This window comes from Triticum aestivum, chromosome 1B (assembly GCF_018294505.1).
Source record: "Triticum aestivum cultivar Chinese Spring chromosome 1B, IWGSC CS RefSeq v2.1, whole genome shotgun sequence".
Lineage (NCBI taxonomy): Eukaryota > Viridiplantae > Streptophyta > Magnoliopsida > Poales > Poaceae > Triticum > Triticum aestivum.
The window spans coordinates 430,279,311-430,296,470 of record NC_057795.1 but is presented as its reverse complement, the minus strand read 5'-3'; the positions used below and the strand labels follow the sequence as shown (position 1 = coordinate 430,296,470).

The 17,160-nt window shown below is 46.7% G+C and overlaps 1 protein-coding gene across 1 annotated transcript; it reads right to left on the bottom strand.

Annotated features, from left to right (window-relative positions):
- Nucleotides 1–703: 703 nt before the first annotated feature.
- LOC123092140 (em protein CS41) lies at nt 704–1,632 on the bottom strand. The gene is made up of 2 exons (NM_001426780.1): nt 1,424–1,632; nt 704–1,352 (listed from the first exon to the last, which is right to left on the bottom strand). The coding sequence occupies exons 1-2, from the start codon at nt 1,542–1,544 to the stop codon at nt 1,189–1,191; spliced, it is 285 nt and encodes a 94-aa protein (NP_001413709.1). The 5' UTR covers nt 1,545–1,632; the 3' UTR covers nt 704–1,188.
- Between the last annotated feature and the right edge of the window lie 15,528 nt (nt 1,633–17,160).

The window sequence follows — 17,160 nt, the reverse complement described above, 5'->3', positions numbered from 1 at the left end:
ATTTTAAAAATATTCGGAACTTGCAAAAAGTTCCTTTTTTAAAAAATATTGTTTTTCAAAATTGTTGGAGATTTCTAAAAGGAAAAGGACATTCCAAAAAAACTGCAAATTCGAAAATTATTCTTGTCTTAATGGAACATTCACAATTAAAAATAATGTTTGTGTAAAAGATACACATTTTTGAAAAATCTTATGAATTTTCAACACATGTTCCCGTTTAAAAAATGTTCACAAATTCAAATAATGTTCTTGCTTTTATAACAAAGTTAGTATTATCATAAAATGTTTGTGAATTTTAAAAGATGTTCCCCTTCATATTTTGTTTGTGTTTTTTCAAAATTTGTACATAATTTTTTTAAACTGTTCAGGATTTTCTTATCATGTTTCTTAGAATGTTCAAAAACTTCATATAAACTGTTCAAGATTTTTTTCATGTTTTTTAAAATATTCAAAAACTTCATACTTAAAATTCTCTCGATTGAAAGGAAAAGTAACTTCTGGGCCTTATGTGGCGTACGTAACAAAACTCTTAGGAAAAATAGATTGAATAAAACTCTTAGGAAAAGTAGATTGAATAACTCGTGGCGTACAAAACTCTTAAATGCCAAGAAAAAATAAAGAATTGATTCCTTCACGAAACCGAGCTAAATGAGCTAAATGTTCATTCTTTTATGCACAGATGCATACTATTTTATCTCCCGTTGCTAGTTATTATTAATATAAACATGATACTTCCAAGTCAGATATTGTAGTACCATCTGTTATCTTGATGCTCGAGGGTTAGATACCGAACGGGATTCATTGGGCGTCCATCTCGCTGAGTTCGTAGGTTTAGGATTTCTTGGGAAGTGGGAACTATATATACCATGTACATTGCTGAGCGAACATTGCACACAGACGGAGATTCAGATTCATAACAAACAGACAGACGCACTACATTACAGAGAGCAACAGCCTAGCTTGGTCACAACTTACAACGACACCTACTACTAGCTAGCAGAAGCTAGCTGGGACACTAAAGCACACACGATCACGGTACACATGATCACCTAGTACATGCGTGCTCACGTCAAGATCCGAGTACCTGACGACCTACATTATTCAGTACCTTGGACACGCTGAACGGACTACATCCAAACAAGAGCGAGCAGTCAGTTGCTTTGCTAAGCTAGGCACTGAACTGAACATCTAGGACTTGGTCTTGAACTTGGACTCGTCGATGTCGATGCCCTCCCTGGCGGCGCGCTCGCCGCCGGACTCGTCGTTGGTGCTCAGCCCGCCCTTGCGCCCCATCTCGCTGTACCCCTCCTCCCCCATCTGCTCCTTCCGAGTCTGCCCACCACGGCTGCGCCCTGCACAAATGCGCGCGTGTTACAACAATGCCGGTTCAGTATATAGTATTGACATACTTTTAAGTACGTACCTTCAGCGAGTTTCTCCTGCGCCTCGTAGCTCTTCCCGCCGGTGCCGCCGGGGACGACGGTCTGCCCCTCGCGGGCCAAGCTGTCCAGCTCCGACCTCCCCTTCTCCTGACCGGACGCCATTGCTAACAGGTGCTCGACCGCTAAGGTTCCTGAAACGGACGTGTGGATGCGTGTGTGGTGTATGCAACTGCTGGCGCTCGAGCTCGAGCCAATGATCGATGGTGGAGAAGACGAGCCATACGCCGTGTTTTTATAGCTGGAGGGGCGCGGTGCGTCGTGAAGCACGGAGGCGGCACGTGTGCAGCGACGCGGACGTGCGTCGGCCTGCTCGTTGTCCCTGCTGTCGCGCCACGTGTCCGGCAAGGGCCTGGAAGACAACACGTAATGGGCGTGCCCTCGCAAGGCATGGAGTTATCCGAGGAAGGGGACGAGAAGCTCAAGACTCTGCTTGCATGCATGCATTGTCGACGCGTGTACGTTTGTAGCGGCCGGGCTCGATCGGAGACTGGCCGTGAACCGATCGTCATGCCATTTCTTCGTATGGTTTGCTCTAATATATTTATATTTCTTCTTTTTTAAAAGATGACCCCGGCCTCTGCGTCGGAGATGCATGCAGCCATTTTATTATATTTTTATTTTTATCTTTATTTTTACTATTTTATTTATTTTTTTAATAATAATAAAGCAAATTGGGTTTCTGGTCGCCCGTCATATATTTTTTTTAAAAAAACCCTCTATTTTTCGTAAATAAACCTGCGGTACCCGTTTAACTCACTCCCGAACCTTTTATTTGCATTTTCTCGCAAAACCCTCTGATGTTTTAATCAACCCACTGTCCATACTTAAGTCAACCGAATCGTTTTTTTCGTTTTAACACAAAACCCACTGACAGTTTATCTAAACAAAATTATCAATATCTTTTAAACCGTAATTCCAATTTTAACATGTTATATATGAAACTTGATTAGAAAAATGTGTAGAATCTAAATATGATGCTATTTTTAGCTGTTAAATATTTCTAAAATATTATTTTGTGTGAACTTAATCTATAATGTATGATCTGTTTTTCTTTTTTACTGATAGAGTAGAAAGAAAACATCAATAACCACGCATGCACACCTGTGAAAAACCTCGCGGGAAAAAAGAACATATTTCTTATTTTATTTCGAGCGAGTGTGCGCGAGAGAGATGCCTTAGAACTGACCGCATTCAAACACGCTTTCTTTATGTGAGCACTGAGACCACCATCAACAACACAAATGTGATGCCATGTGAAAATAAAGGACGTGAACACATTAGGGTCTTGAGTCATGGTTATTGGGTTAAGAACATGTATTATTTATTCTCCCGTTGCAACGCACGGGCTCTTTTGCTAGTTTATATCTATATTCTATGTGTTTTCTATTTCACTTAATTTTTTGTAAGGACACGTGTTAGTTTAGATCTATTCCGTTTGTTCGGGCACACAACACTTCCCCAGCCGTGTCTGGTCGTAGGTTGTTTTACGATTCGCTAAATCCTTGGATTCTGGCACTCCGCCCAAGGCCATATCCAGTTTTATATTTATTTTATCGTTTATTGTTACCAAGTTTCAGCAGATGAAACTTGATGAAGTTTTAAAACTTATCAAAACGTATGCAGAAGTGGTTTACCATTGATCACAGGGAACATGAATATGCAAACGAGGTTGAATTTTGACATTTGATTCAAAGATGTCTCTCCTATCTTAAAAAAATAAGTAATGTTCCCATTTCGCACGTCCTTCGTCCACCCTTCTCCTCTTGCCCGTCCCTCCCATGCTAACACCTAAACTAATCACACAGGTATTCCGCAAAACTGCTGCCTCAAAGCCCAAATCGCTTCATTAACGTGACCTTCCTCGACTCCCAACTCGCAAGCCCCAAATCACTTCCCCTTTGCCCAACCGCCGCATACGTAGAAGGCCATGCTGCACTAACGGATCACCACCGTTGACACGCGCGCACATGTAGACGGGGCTCGTCCTTTGAGGAAGCGCTGCAGCCGACGCATTGTTGTTCACCTAGAAGGTGCTCGTCAAACCAGTATGCGGCGTGTAGATCTCAGAGCACCGCCGACACAACGATGTGTAGATCTCAGAGCGCCGTCGACACACCTCAATGACCGAGACGCTAGCAGCCATCGCCCCTCCTCGACGCCTGTCACACCCCAGGTGGATCGGAGGAGGAAATCAAACAAAGAGGCTAGGATTTCGAAGGAAATTGGGAATCGAACCACTCAATTAAAGAGGAACGTCTCCTTTACATTGTACTGTAGCTATAGCTACAACATTGGGTTGTGTGGGAATCTTATGGTCACAACTTCTTATAGGAGACAGTCCCTCGGGTTATGCAAACACCTTACGGTATTGTTGTAGTAGTTGTTCTACTACTGGAGGTGTTACACGTGTTTGATCCTTGGTAACAGTGACATCCCTGATCAGATAAATAGCATGTCCAATAGCTCCAATTGTTAGCATAGAAGCTAATTTTGAACTGTGAATTTCTCTGGCTACAGAAAATGAGTTACATGTAGAGATAGTAATATGATGGGTGCCATTCTTCCTCAAAAATTATTTGATTGTTTTCATAGTCAAATGACACAAGGTTGTGCTTTGCTAGCAGATCATACCCAATTACCATGTCATACTATGACAAATTAAGAATCCTAAAAGAATGTTCAAACTGTTCTTTGCCCACGTGAAATGTAGTAGCAAGAAATTATGAGCCAGACCACAAAATACCCCCACCTGCTGATAGGTGGGAACCCGATGAACGAGTTCACGCCCGAGGTGGCCCGATCTTCACGTCGTAGGATCGAATCGGGAGGGATAACTAGCTGCAAGCAGCCGGAATAACTAGCTTTATACCTGCCAAGGTTGGATGCAACCCGTACGTTGGGGTTGGCTGATCGAAGCTACAAGAACTTCAACCCGTTGTCCAAACAATCGCAGAACCACAAACTGGGACTAACCCACACAAAACGGCCGGAACCGTAAAGCATGAATTATGGGGAACCAGAGGCTCCTTCTCGCGAATCCGGATGAACTCGCAAGAGCAAAGGTAGCAAGGGTCTCTTGGATCTCTCTAGCAGTCTTGCTGCATAAGTTTGTAGTTGAATGGTTTGACAAAAGGTTTTCAAGAGGATGGGGGAGGTGGGGTTTTATAGCAGGGACAAATCCCCTTAGCTAGGTGTGAAAATGGTTACAAAAGTAAGCAGGTTTGCATGGCTTCCTTGGGGGAATAAGCAGTCAACATTGGGAGTTGTTGGAGAGCTCCTCAGAAATTCGCGAAGCCTTGACAGCGTGGACACCTTCCATGAGAATGACAACAGCTTTTGACTCACAACTTCAAATGATGTGAGTTTATTTGCATTGGAAAGATAATTTGATGGAGCTTCTGGTAATGTAGCCCTATGGCCCCGTCTCTCCATCACATGTGTGTGGTACAATAGAACATCAGAGGTAAAAACTGACAACATCAGCTCCACTTGAAACTTGTTTTCTCCAAACTTGTTCCTTCAAAGCGGTTGCTTCAAGAGCTCGTAGGTTATTGGATTTCTTCCATGCAATGCCTAAGTTCAACCAAAAACAATGGAGATGAAATCGTAGTTGGGTCACCAAGGTTACAAGGTAAACTTAAATTAGCGTTCACCTGGTTACTTATCAGTTTGGCACGACTTCTTGTAATTGGGCCTCTAATTGTTGGAGACTTGTCGATGGTTGTGATGTACTCATCATCATCCCCCTCTTGAAAAGGAGTCGTCCTCGACTCTGATGGTCCAAAGTATGGAGAGAGGTCCGACACATTGAAAGTTGGACTAACACAATAATCCATGGGAAGTTCAATCTTGTAGGCATTATTGAGGGAGTCCTGGATTAGGGGATCCTTGGACAACCGGACTATATACTATGGCCGGACTGTTGGACTATGAAGATACAAGATTGAAGACTCCGTCCCGTGTCCGGGTGGGACTCTCCTTTGCGTGGAAGGCAAGCTTGGCAATTCGGATATGTAGATCTCCTTCTCTGTAACCGACTCTGTGTAACCGTAGCCCCCTCCGGTGTCTATATAAACCAGAGGGTTTAGTCCGTAGGACAACAACAATCATAATCATAGGCTAGCTTCTAGGGTTTAGCCTCTATGATCTCGTGGTAGATCAACTCTTGTAATACTCATATCATCGAGATCAATCAAGCAGGAAGTAGGGTATTACCTCCATCGAGAGGGCCCGAACCTGGGTAAACATTGTGTCCCCCGCCTCCTGTTACCATTAGCCTTAGATGCACAGTTCGGGACCCCTATCCGAGATCCGCCGGTTTTGACACCGACATTGGTGCTTTCATTGAGAGTTCCACTGTGCCGTCACGATAAGGCTTGATGGCTCCTTCAATCATCTACAACGATGTGATCCAGTGTGAGGTTTTCCTCCCCAGACAGATCTTCGTATTCGGCGGCTTCGTACTGCGGGCCAACTCGCTTGGCCATCTGGAGCAGATCGATAGCTACGCCCCTGGCCATTAGGTCAGGTTTGGAAGCTTGAACTATACTGCTAACATCCGCGGAGACTTGATCTTCGACGGATTCGAGCCCATGACAGGTGCGCCATACATTCATGATGAGCATGACTTAGATCTGCCATCAGATGGTCTTCAGGAGAATGCACCTGCAGCTGCCCCGGCCTTAGATCCGGAGCAGATCGCGCCATCCGAGGACGGGTGGATAGACCCCGCCACGGAGGCCCCACATTCATCGGTGCTAGAGCCGAACACAGACTTCACCTCCAAAGAAATCTATTTCATCGGATCCTCGGACTCGTCTCCAGTCATAGGTTCCGAACCACGAGCATCCGTGCCTATCGACTCTGATTGGGCGCCGATCACGGAGTTTACCTCCGTTGATATCTTTCAGCACTCACCCTTGGGCGACGTGCTAAATTCACTGAAATCTCTCTCTGTCAGGAGATCCTTGGCCGAACTATGTCCGGCTTGAGTGGGAAGCGGACGACGAAGAAATTCGTTCCCCACCCACCACCCACTTAATAGTCACTGTCGACGACTTAACCGACATCCTTGATTTCGACTCCGAAGACATTGACGGTATGGACGACGATGCTGGAGAGGAACATGAACCACCGCCCACAGGGCACTGGACAACCACCTCATCATATGATATATATATATATGGTGGACACGCCCAAAGAAGGTGATGACAATGAGGCAATGGAGGATAATCCCCTTGAGAAGCAATCTAAGCACCGGCATCATAGGCGCCGCTCTAAGCCCCGCCATAGCAAAAATAGCGATACCGACACAAGAGACGATAGCAATCCGGATGGTGCCGATGACGAAAACAATCCCGCCCAGCCAGGCTTCGAGCAGGCCGAGCGGGAGGATGGGCAAGCTAGCCCTAAGGAACAGGCAACGGATGGAGAATCAAAGGATGACAATTACATGCCCCTTTCCGACGACGAAGTGAGCCTTGGCAACAAAGAATTCATCGTGCCTGAGGATCCCATCGAGCAGGAGCGCTTCAAGCGTCGGCTTCTAGCCACTTCAAAAAGCCTGAAGAAAAAGGTAGCAGAAGCTTCAAGCTGATCAAGATCTGCTAACTGATAGATGGACTGAGGTCCTGGCAGCCGAGGAATACTGACTTGAGCACCCAACCAAAAGTTACCCAAAGTGTAGGTTGCTACCTCAACTTGAGGAGGAGGCATTAAAGCCCACACTACCAGCGTAGGATGCGGCTGACTGGCCACCTCGTGGACGAGACAAAGTGGCGTATCAGACCGAACACCAGCCTGCACCCTGTCGCCAATCAAACAAAAACACTAAGGCCCGGGGCTACACGCAGGACCTGCGAGACATATTGCAAAACAAAGCAGGACAGTCAAGATCGATCTACGGATCACAGGGGCGCGCCCCAACGCGTGACGATGAACGTCACGCCGGATATACTAAAAGAAAATCCGGCCGGGCCGGATACAACAGACAAGACTCATTTGAACTGCATCGTGATGTAGCCCGGCATAGAGGCGCCACACACCCCCTATGCTTCACTGATGAAGTAATGGACCATGAATTCCCACAAGGGTTTAAGCCTGTGAACATTGAATCATATGATGGTACAACAGACCCCGCGGTATGGATTGAAGATTTCCTTCTCCACATTCACATGGCCTACGGCGATGACCTACATGCCATCAAGTACCTCCCACTAAAACTCAAAGGACCGGCTCGGCATTGGCTGAATAGCCTACCAGCAAACTCCATTGGCAGTTGGGAGAACCTGGAAGACGCATTCCTTGACAACTTCCAGGGCACTTATGTGCGACCCCCGGATGCTGATGACTTAAGTCACATAACCCAACAGCCCGGAGAGTCAGCCAGGAAATTCTGGACTCGGTTCCTAACCATAAAAGAACCAAATTGTCGAATGTTCGGATGTCGAAGCCTTAGCGGCCTTTAAGCATAACATCCGCGACGAATGGCTCTCCTGACACCTCGGCCAAGAGAAACCGAAGTCCATGGCAGCCCTCACGACACTTATGACCCGCTTTTGTGCGGGCGTGGACAACTGGCTGGCTCGTAGCAACAACACATCAAGAAATCCTGGCAATTCAGATGCCAGAGATAGCAACAGCAAGCCGCGACACAACAGACACAAGTGTCGAAACAATGGCGACAACACCGAAGACACGGCAGTGAATGCCGGATTCAGTGGCTCTAAGTCTGGTCAGCGGAAAAAGCCATTCAAAAGAAACAATCCGGGCCCGTCCAGTCTGGACCGCATACTAGATCGCTCGTGTCAAATTCACGGCACCCCCGATAAACCAGCCAACCACACCAACAGAGAATGTTGGGTGTTCAAATAGGCCGGCAAGTTGAATGCCGAAAACAAGGAAAAGGGGCTGCATAGCGACGACGACGAAGAGCCCCGGCCGCCAAACACAGGAGGACAGAAGAAATTTCCTCCCCAAGTGAAAACGGTGAACATGATATACGGAACCCATATTCCCAAGCAGGAACGGAAGCGTGCACTAAGGGACGTCTATGCGATGGAGCCGGTCGCCCCAAAGTTCAACCCATGGTCTTCTTGTCGATCACTTTCGATCACAGGGACCATCCTACCAGTACCCGTCATGGCGGTTCTGCCGCATTGGTCCTTGACCCCATCATTGACGGATTCCACCTCACACGAGCCCTTATGGACGGTGGCAGTAGCCTGAACCTGCTCTATCAGGATACAGTGCGCAAAATGGGCATCGACCCCTCAAGGATCAAACCCACAAAAACCACCTTTAAAGGTGTCATATCAGGCGTGGAGGCCTGTTGCATGGGCTCAATCACATTGGAAGTAGTCTTCGGATCCCCGGACAACTTCCGAAGCGAGGAGTTAATCTTCGATATCGTCCCTTTCCATAGTGGCTATCATGCACTACTAGGACGAACCACATTTGCTCGATTCAATGCGGTGCTACATTATGCCTATCTCAAGCTCAAAATGCCAGGACCTCGCGGGGTTATAATAGTTAATGGAAACACATAGCGCTCCCTCCGTACGGAGGAGCACACTACGACCCTCGCAGCAGAGGTACAAAGCAGCCTTCTTAGGCAGACCTCCAATTCGGCAATAAAGCCCCCGGACACCGTCAAGCGAGTCTGGAGTACCCTGCAACAAGATCGTCCGACATGTCCAGAGCTCGCCTAGCAATTCGGCCTCCGTCCTAGTCCCAGTCAAGCGGCGAAATGTGTGCCACGCGTACATAATTATGCACTTAAAATACCATGGGCATAGGCAGAGGCACAACTATAATGCGGCCCACAATGCGGCTCAACCGCCCCAGGACTCGTATACCTTCATCATTTTCTTTCTTTCAGGACCCTATTCTCTGGAAGCCCTTTTCGATAGCCTTATTATCGGACCCATCACAGGAAGGAAATACCAAGGAGGCAAGAAGCTTTGACGCATAAGGGAACCCCTAGGTGGTCTCTGATAACGATCACTATACCTGTTTTACATACGCACACGCAGCTTTCCCTTGGCTAGGACATGTCAAATAGTCCTATTTTGCTTATCGCACTACTTGTATACATACGCTTTGACGTATTATTTAAATAACAATGGAAAATAATGTACATCGTTAGCTTATTATTACATTTCTTCATCTTTTTCCTTGACTGCTTATTTACTAGAAATTGCACCCGTACATTCTGGTACGTTCAGTCCGCCAGGGGCTTCAGTGTACCCCATAACACGGCAAGAAAAGTCCGAACACTTTCGAAAGTGCGGCACCCCGAATTTATAGCATTATATGCATCAGCTCTGAATCATGTCTTGGTTCAATAGTTGGGTTTGCCTGACTCCCATGTTTTGGTGCCTTATGTTCCTCCATATCGACTAAGGTAGCACAAGGAGAACTACTGCAATTGTGTCCTGATTCTTCCGGACGAGCACCTCAGTGGAGAAAGCCAAAAACTGACTGTCATGATGCGGCGAGAGCTGGTCGCTGTTCGAGAGGTCTCAAATCCTTAAAGATTTTTTCCGCTTCGGGCGAGGAATCGGCCTTGTCCGATTTAGGCGTGTATAGCGCCCCAAGTTCGGTCTTCCGAATACTAGGGGCTTTGCCAAAATTTAAAATTGTAGACTTCTATGGCTAAATGAGAGTGATTGTCACATCCCTAGCTTCTGGTAATGCTCCGAGCTAGCTAGTCATGTGTTGCATCATGTTTAAATTTTGCCTAAAATTGAAATGGGGATGTTCAAACCCTAGCATTAAATCAACTCAACTAGGGTAAGTTAAAATCTTTTCAATAAACCCAAAAGGCCCCTAAGAAAAGTTCATGATTTCTGGTTAAGGTGGAAACCTCTGCCAAAAATGATGAATATATCCTTAGGTCATTTTTGGATTTTTGAATTAAATCATATTGTATTTGACTTTGGGCATTTAAATACTATAAATATTTTAAATGCTCAAATAAATGTTGGAAATTGATAAGGGTCACTGGAATAATTCAGAAAGCACCCATATTTATTTCCAGGATTTTATAAAATGATTTGATATTTAAAACAAATCAAAAACAAATTGCAGAAATAGAAAAAAATAAAACAGAACAAAAATAAGAGGGAGAAGGACATACCTGGCCTCACCCGTGCAGCCCACCAGCCGGCCCAGTTCCCCCCCAGCCGGCCCAGCCCACCTCCTCCTCCTTTGTCCTCTTCCTCCTCTGCCAGGAGGACGAGCAGAGGCGAGGCGTGGCGCTCGCCGACGCTGCCTCGGCCACCTCCTGCTTCCCCCCCTAGCCACCTCCTGCTTCCTCCCCGACCCCCTCGCGACGCCACGGAGACGCCCTCGCCCCCTGCACCTCCCCTCTCTCCCCCTGGACCCCATTCCCTCCTCTGTTTCCCTCTCGCGCACACCACCGAGCGGAGCTCGCCGCCATCGTCGCCGTACCCATGGCCACCGGCCACCCCTAGCCTCGCCGACGCCCCAGGAAGCTCCGCCGGTCCTCCCTCGACCTCCTCGTCGTGTCACGCGACCAGAAGAGCCCCGGAACGCCACCCCCGACGTTTTCCCCCCCTCGCCGGCCGCCGAGGAGCTTCTCCGTCGATTCGGCCACTCCGGCGCGCCCCCGAGCCGGCCAACCATCCCTACGGCACCGCTGTGAGCTCCTACGCCTCCCCTCCCTCTTTCCCCCTTCGATTGCGCCCTGTAGCCGCCGCCCCACGAGCACCCGAAGCCGCCGTCCGCCATGGCCGGTGAGCTCCGTGCTCCCGAGCTTCTCCGCCTGCGCTCGTTGCCTCCGGGTATTCCTGGTGACCCCAGCATCCCGTAGAGCCCATCGGCCGCGCCCGCCGTGCCGTGTAACGCCGAAACCGAGCACACCCGAGCTCCGGCCGCCGCCTCGCTCGCCGTCGGCACCGATTCCGGCCGCCCCGAGCGCAACTGACTCCACCAGGAGCTTCGGCTCGTCCCCAGCTCCTCCTAGATGCCCTCCGCGGCCCATTTGGTCGCCGGAGTGGCCAAAACCACTCTCGCCGCCGCGTCGGGCTCGCCGGCGGCTAAACGCCGGCAGCCGACTTTGACTTTGACCACGGGTGGGCCCCGGTTGACTCTCCTGAGTCAATGACAGGTGGGGCCCAGCCCTGTTGACTATTAGGATTAGTTTTAATTAATTTTAGTTAAGCTAATCACACTGACATGTGGGTCCCAGTGTCAGGTTTGACCTGGAGGCGCCCAGTTGACCTGCTGACGTCATGATGACGTCAGGCTGGCGCATTAATTCAATTACTGGATTTATTAATATCCAGGAAATTCCAGAAAATGCCTAAAACTTCCAAAATTCATAGAAAATTAACCGTAACTCCAAATTAAATAATTATATATGAAAAATTATCAGAAAAATTCAAGGAATCCATCTGTACCATTTTCATGCATGTCAGAACAACTTATAGCTGCTGTTTAGCACAAATCATTTAAATGGCATTTGAATTAATCACATATGGAGTTTGAATTTGAATTTTATATTCAAACCAACTTCATTTAATCTGTTGCTAGTTGCATTAGCCCAAAACACATTCATATTTCCATGTCATAGCATGCATCATATTGTGCATTGCATTGATTGTGTTTCCTTCTGTGTTGCCGGTAATTGTCCCCTCTCGATAGACGTGATACCGATGATGTGATCGTTGACACTGATGAAGACTCAATGTTATCTTCAGAAGTGCCAGGCAAGCAAAACCCCCTTGTTCATTCCGATACAATCCTACTCTCTCGCTCCTGCTCTCTTTTAATGCATTAGGACAACACCGATTTATCTGTTACTTGCTGCGGTAGCTGAACCCCTTTATCCTTTGCATGACCTGTCATTGCCACAGTAAATAGATGAAACCCACTAGCATGAGTAGGAGTTGTTTGAGCCCTGTTGTGCCTACTCATTCATGTTTGTTTGTCATGCCTGCTACTGCTTAGAGTTGAGTCAGGTCTGATTCATCGGGGATGAATCAGAGGTGTGTGAACATGTCCTACTGTGTGTGAGCTAAGTGTGTGAACACGATTTGGTAAAGGTAGCGGTGAGAGGCCATGTAGGAGTACATGGTGGGTTGTCTCATTGTAGCCGTCCTCAGGAACTGAGTTCTGTGTTTGTGATCCATGATTCAGCTACTACCATACATTGGGCCCTGAAATATGACCCCGCTCGACTTCTTATTCACCCTTGTCCTCTGTCCAGGAGTTGCAAGTAGTTTCTGGTGTTTGTAGTATGCTGGAGGCCGTGGACAGCGCTGACCGTAGGGGTGGGCTGTGATGCGGTAGGCACGTGGCCGGGTAACCGGGCGCCCGTTTGGTGTCACGGAACCCTGTTCACATCGTTTGGGGCTGTGAGCGAAACTCCGGCCGGATCTCCTCATGGATGGAACCCGAATAGGCGATAAACCTGGACTAGAGACTTGAGTGTTTAGGTAGGTCGTGGTCTACACCCACGTCGGCTTTCGCTTGAAGTCTGCCGAGCACATGTCGTGTGCAGACGCTAAGTGGTGGAAACATGTATGAAGAAGTACACCCCTGCAGGGTTAACATCATCTATTCGAATAGCCGTGTCCGCGGAAAAGGACTTCTGGGTTGCTTATATCAGTTCATAGACAAGTGAAAGTGGATACTCTAAAATACGCAAGATAAGCGTGAGTGCTATGGATGGCGTTCTCGTAGGGAGACGGGAGCGGATCCATAGTGGTGTATTGATATGGTGAATATGTGGACTCGTGTGCGCCACCTCAAAAGAGTTACTTGCAGTCGTAGTTCAGGATAGCCACCGAGTCAAAGCTGGCTTGCTGCAGTTAAACCCCACCATCCCCTTTGTTGATAATGATGCATATGTAGATAGTTCTGATGTAAGTCTTGCTGGGTACATTTGTACTCACGTTTGCCTATTTTATGTTTTTGCAGAGAGACTTCAGTCTCACTAGTAGTTCCGCGTGGTCTTCGACGTTTAGCTTGTTACCTCAGCTACGATCTTGTGCCCTCGGCAGGATCTGGTAGATAGTCAGGCTTCTCAGCCTTTTTCATTTATAGATGTCTGTACTCAGACATGATAGCTTCCGCTTGTGCTTTGACTTGTATGCTCTGATTGTTGGGTCATGAGACCCATGTTTGTAATATCTCGCTCCTCGGAGCCTATTGAATAAATACTTGAGTCGTAGAGTCATGTTGTGATGCCATGTTGTGTTTGCACATATCGAGCATATTGTGTGTATGTTATTGAAATGCTTGGTATGTGTGGGATCTGACTATCTAGTTGTTTATCTTTAGTAGCCTCTCTTACCGGGAAATGTCTCCTAGTGTTTCCACTGAGCCATGGTAGCTTGCTACTGCTCCGGAACACTTAGGCTGGCCGGCATGTGTCCTTCTTCGTTCCTGTGTCTGTCCCTTCGGGGAAATGTCACGCGATGAATACCAGAGTCCTGTTAGCCCGCTACAGCCCGGTTCACCGGAGTCCTGCTAGCCCAGTGCTACAGCCTGGATTCACTCGCTGATGACCGACACGTTCGATGCTGGGTCATGGATGCCTGTCCCTGTAAGTCTGTGCCACTTTGGGTTTACGACTAGCCATGTCAGCCCGGGCTCCTTATCATATGGATGCTAGCGACACTGTCATATACGTGTGCCAAAAGGCGCAAACGGTCCCGGGCAAAGGTAAGGCGACACCCGTGGGAATACCGTGCGTGAGGCCGCAAAGTGATATGAGGTGTTACATGCTAGATCGATGTGGCATTGAGTCGGGGTCCTGACAGCGTTGGTATCAGAGCTTGACTGCCTGTAGGATTACCAAGCCAAACTGGTCGAAGTTGAGTCTAGAAATTCTTTAGTTATATAAGGGAATTGATTGTGGGATGGAACGTAAGGCTCTTTTTACTCCTTATACCTCATGACCTTCTGATCTGAGTCATCATCTTCTCTTCTACGGGGATTAAGAACTAGGCTATCTCTTCTTTCTATCAGGATCACGTGTTACTAATCCGAAGACTTATAAGATTGTTGGATTTAAGCTTGAGTTCAGTTTCTACTACTTCCGTATGTTAATTGTTGATCTCGAAACCTTGATATCGTGCTTCTGAGTGGTTATGCCACCATTTTGTGAATGTCTCAAATCTTTTCTGAGCATTTACAGCCGTTATGCTGTCCGAGTCATCCCAGGTTTCCAAACAGTCTGATGCATTTGCAAATCCCTTCCTCCTGTTTCCGATGTGCATTTGGTCAGATTAATCACACAAATCAGTGAGTTGAGGTACTTTACTGCCTCGACCTTTATGTTGGAGTTATTATTATGACCCTAGGTGTCTTAGGGGATCATCTAGTGGTCTAGCCATGATTTGTGTCCTAGTGTGAGATTCTGGCCTTTATTCTCGAAAGCATCCCGTGATGCTACTTAGTAGTAGGTATTCTATCCCTGGGTTTTGAACCCGAGATTCACCCTACTTGCTTCATGTTGATAGTTTTGCTCGTTCCTTTAGGTTATTAGTAACCTTTGCATTAGTCCTCGATGTTCGTGGTATTCCTTTCTTCCAAATACTATGAACCGCTTATGGCAGATGTTCCTCGCTGATCGAAAGATCACAATCAGAGTGCTCTCGATGGGTTCTCGATTCTACATTGTGACTCTGCCAGTTCTACCTTTCTGCATGGGTTATCCGGAAGAAATATGTGGAATTCGTTCGACATGCTAAACCATGCATCCACAACTCAGAAAATCGCATGTTCCTTTGAGTTGCTCTCTTTAGTTGCATTCTGACCCTCGTCTATCAATTGATACCAAGGGTATGCATGCATTCGTTTATCGATGCCTATTACCCTTGTGGTACGTCAAGCCATTCTGTCCTGAATGACTTGGAGAAACAAACTCCAGTACCTCATCCATATCTAGGATTGGGTCAAAGTAGTTGTGTTCCGCAGATCAAGTTACAATCCAGCTTCTGGTCTGCTCTACCCTGAAGTATTACCTTCTTTATGACAGGAATTTCATGAGAATTGCACCACCTTTTGTGAATTCTTGACATAGTGATACTTCTCGCCATCCTTTTTCATTCCTCGGTTCCGTGTTGATGCAACCGGAATACCGACAAATGAATTGTGATGTGTGAGATCAATACTCCTAGCAACCTCGTTGCTTGGTAGTTAAAGGATAATAATTTTATTCTTAGTATGTTGGTTATTGAATCACCATTCTAAGATTGATCATGCTACCTAGTCCTTATTTCCTGGTGCACTCTTTGATTGATGAGTTAGGATTTGTCAAGTCCTCGCTCATTTGATCATATCATCTTGCCCTGAAAAGCGAGATTGTTCTCGAGCTTAGTAACATACCGGTGGTTCATGATTTCTGAATATCTTCTCGGAAGTATCACCAGGTCGTCACCTGACCGTTATGTTGAGCCCGTGATCAAGTTGGTTTCTTGTGAACCACCTTCTCTCCAAGAATCGGTGTTAGATATCCCTGAGCTAGTTGGTTAAGCTAGACAACAACTTGGAGAGTTGGAAGATAAAAGCTTGTCTGACTTAGTTCGTTCCAAAGGGATATTCTTGTGTAGTGTGTGTTGAAGAAAGATGATATCTTCATCGATTGGTCCCTGTGATCAGTTGCTGGACCTATTGTCTTATCAATCCTTTGATTTGAGTGTGGGCTATCGTCAAATCAAATCAGTACCAACGATGCTCGTAATGTTGTCTTACTCGTGGTTGATCCCTCGAGCATACACCCCTACATCTTTGGTCTGACCAATGCTATCACTTGTTCACTTAACTATGGAATTCCTTTTAAAAGGAAACCCGGAAGAATTGTTGTTGAGTCCATTGACAACATCCTTATTCCCTCCATGATTTTGTTGAACATTAAGTTAGTGTTGGAAACTTTTGAAAGCATTTCCTCATGCTAGTTCATGGAGCAAATGTTCGGATGTAAGAAGTGACTTCCTCCAGTCCATGTGCATTTGATGCAAGCTGCCGCCGTGGATTCGAGAAAGTCAATGTTGTTTCCTTTGGAATCATCCCAAATCAGTCATGCATACGTGCGAAGTATTCTGTGGTTCGGAGACTTGCAACCTCCATTCTATATGGGTCCCTAGCACACCAAGCCACTGATTGATTTGTTCAAGATTAATAAGTTTAAGTGCTAGTCCCGAAGGTACCAGACGGATTTGTACAAAACTTCGATATCCTCGCTGATGGTTCCCCCTCCTGAACTCGGTAGTGTTTTATTATAAGACTACTTTGTGGTCATGCTTGTCTTGGACAACGTGTTCACATGTTTGTAGCAGAACCAGCTCATGTTTTGGAGCTTGCTATCGTAGTTCATTCCCCGAGAATCTCGCAACGTCATCTCGTCGATTTGTGTTGCAAACTTTCATTTTTCTTCCTAGACTCGATGAGTCTGGAATATCCTGACACCAACCAGATCTGAATCTCAGGCAGATATGATGATTGGAACATTCTCCAAGAACTATAATATTGGTCCCTCGATAACCGGTAAAGTGGATGTCGTGGCCAACACACCCAGCCGGAAGACCTGTTATTATAATATCTTGATTGAGGAAATTGGCCACCTCCCCATAAGGATTTCGTAGGATTTACCTCCGTAACTGTTCCTTATGGATTCTATTGCTCCTGAAGTCCGACCTTTACTTGATGTTCTAGTTAGCAAACCATATCTATGAATGGGTTACAC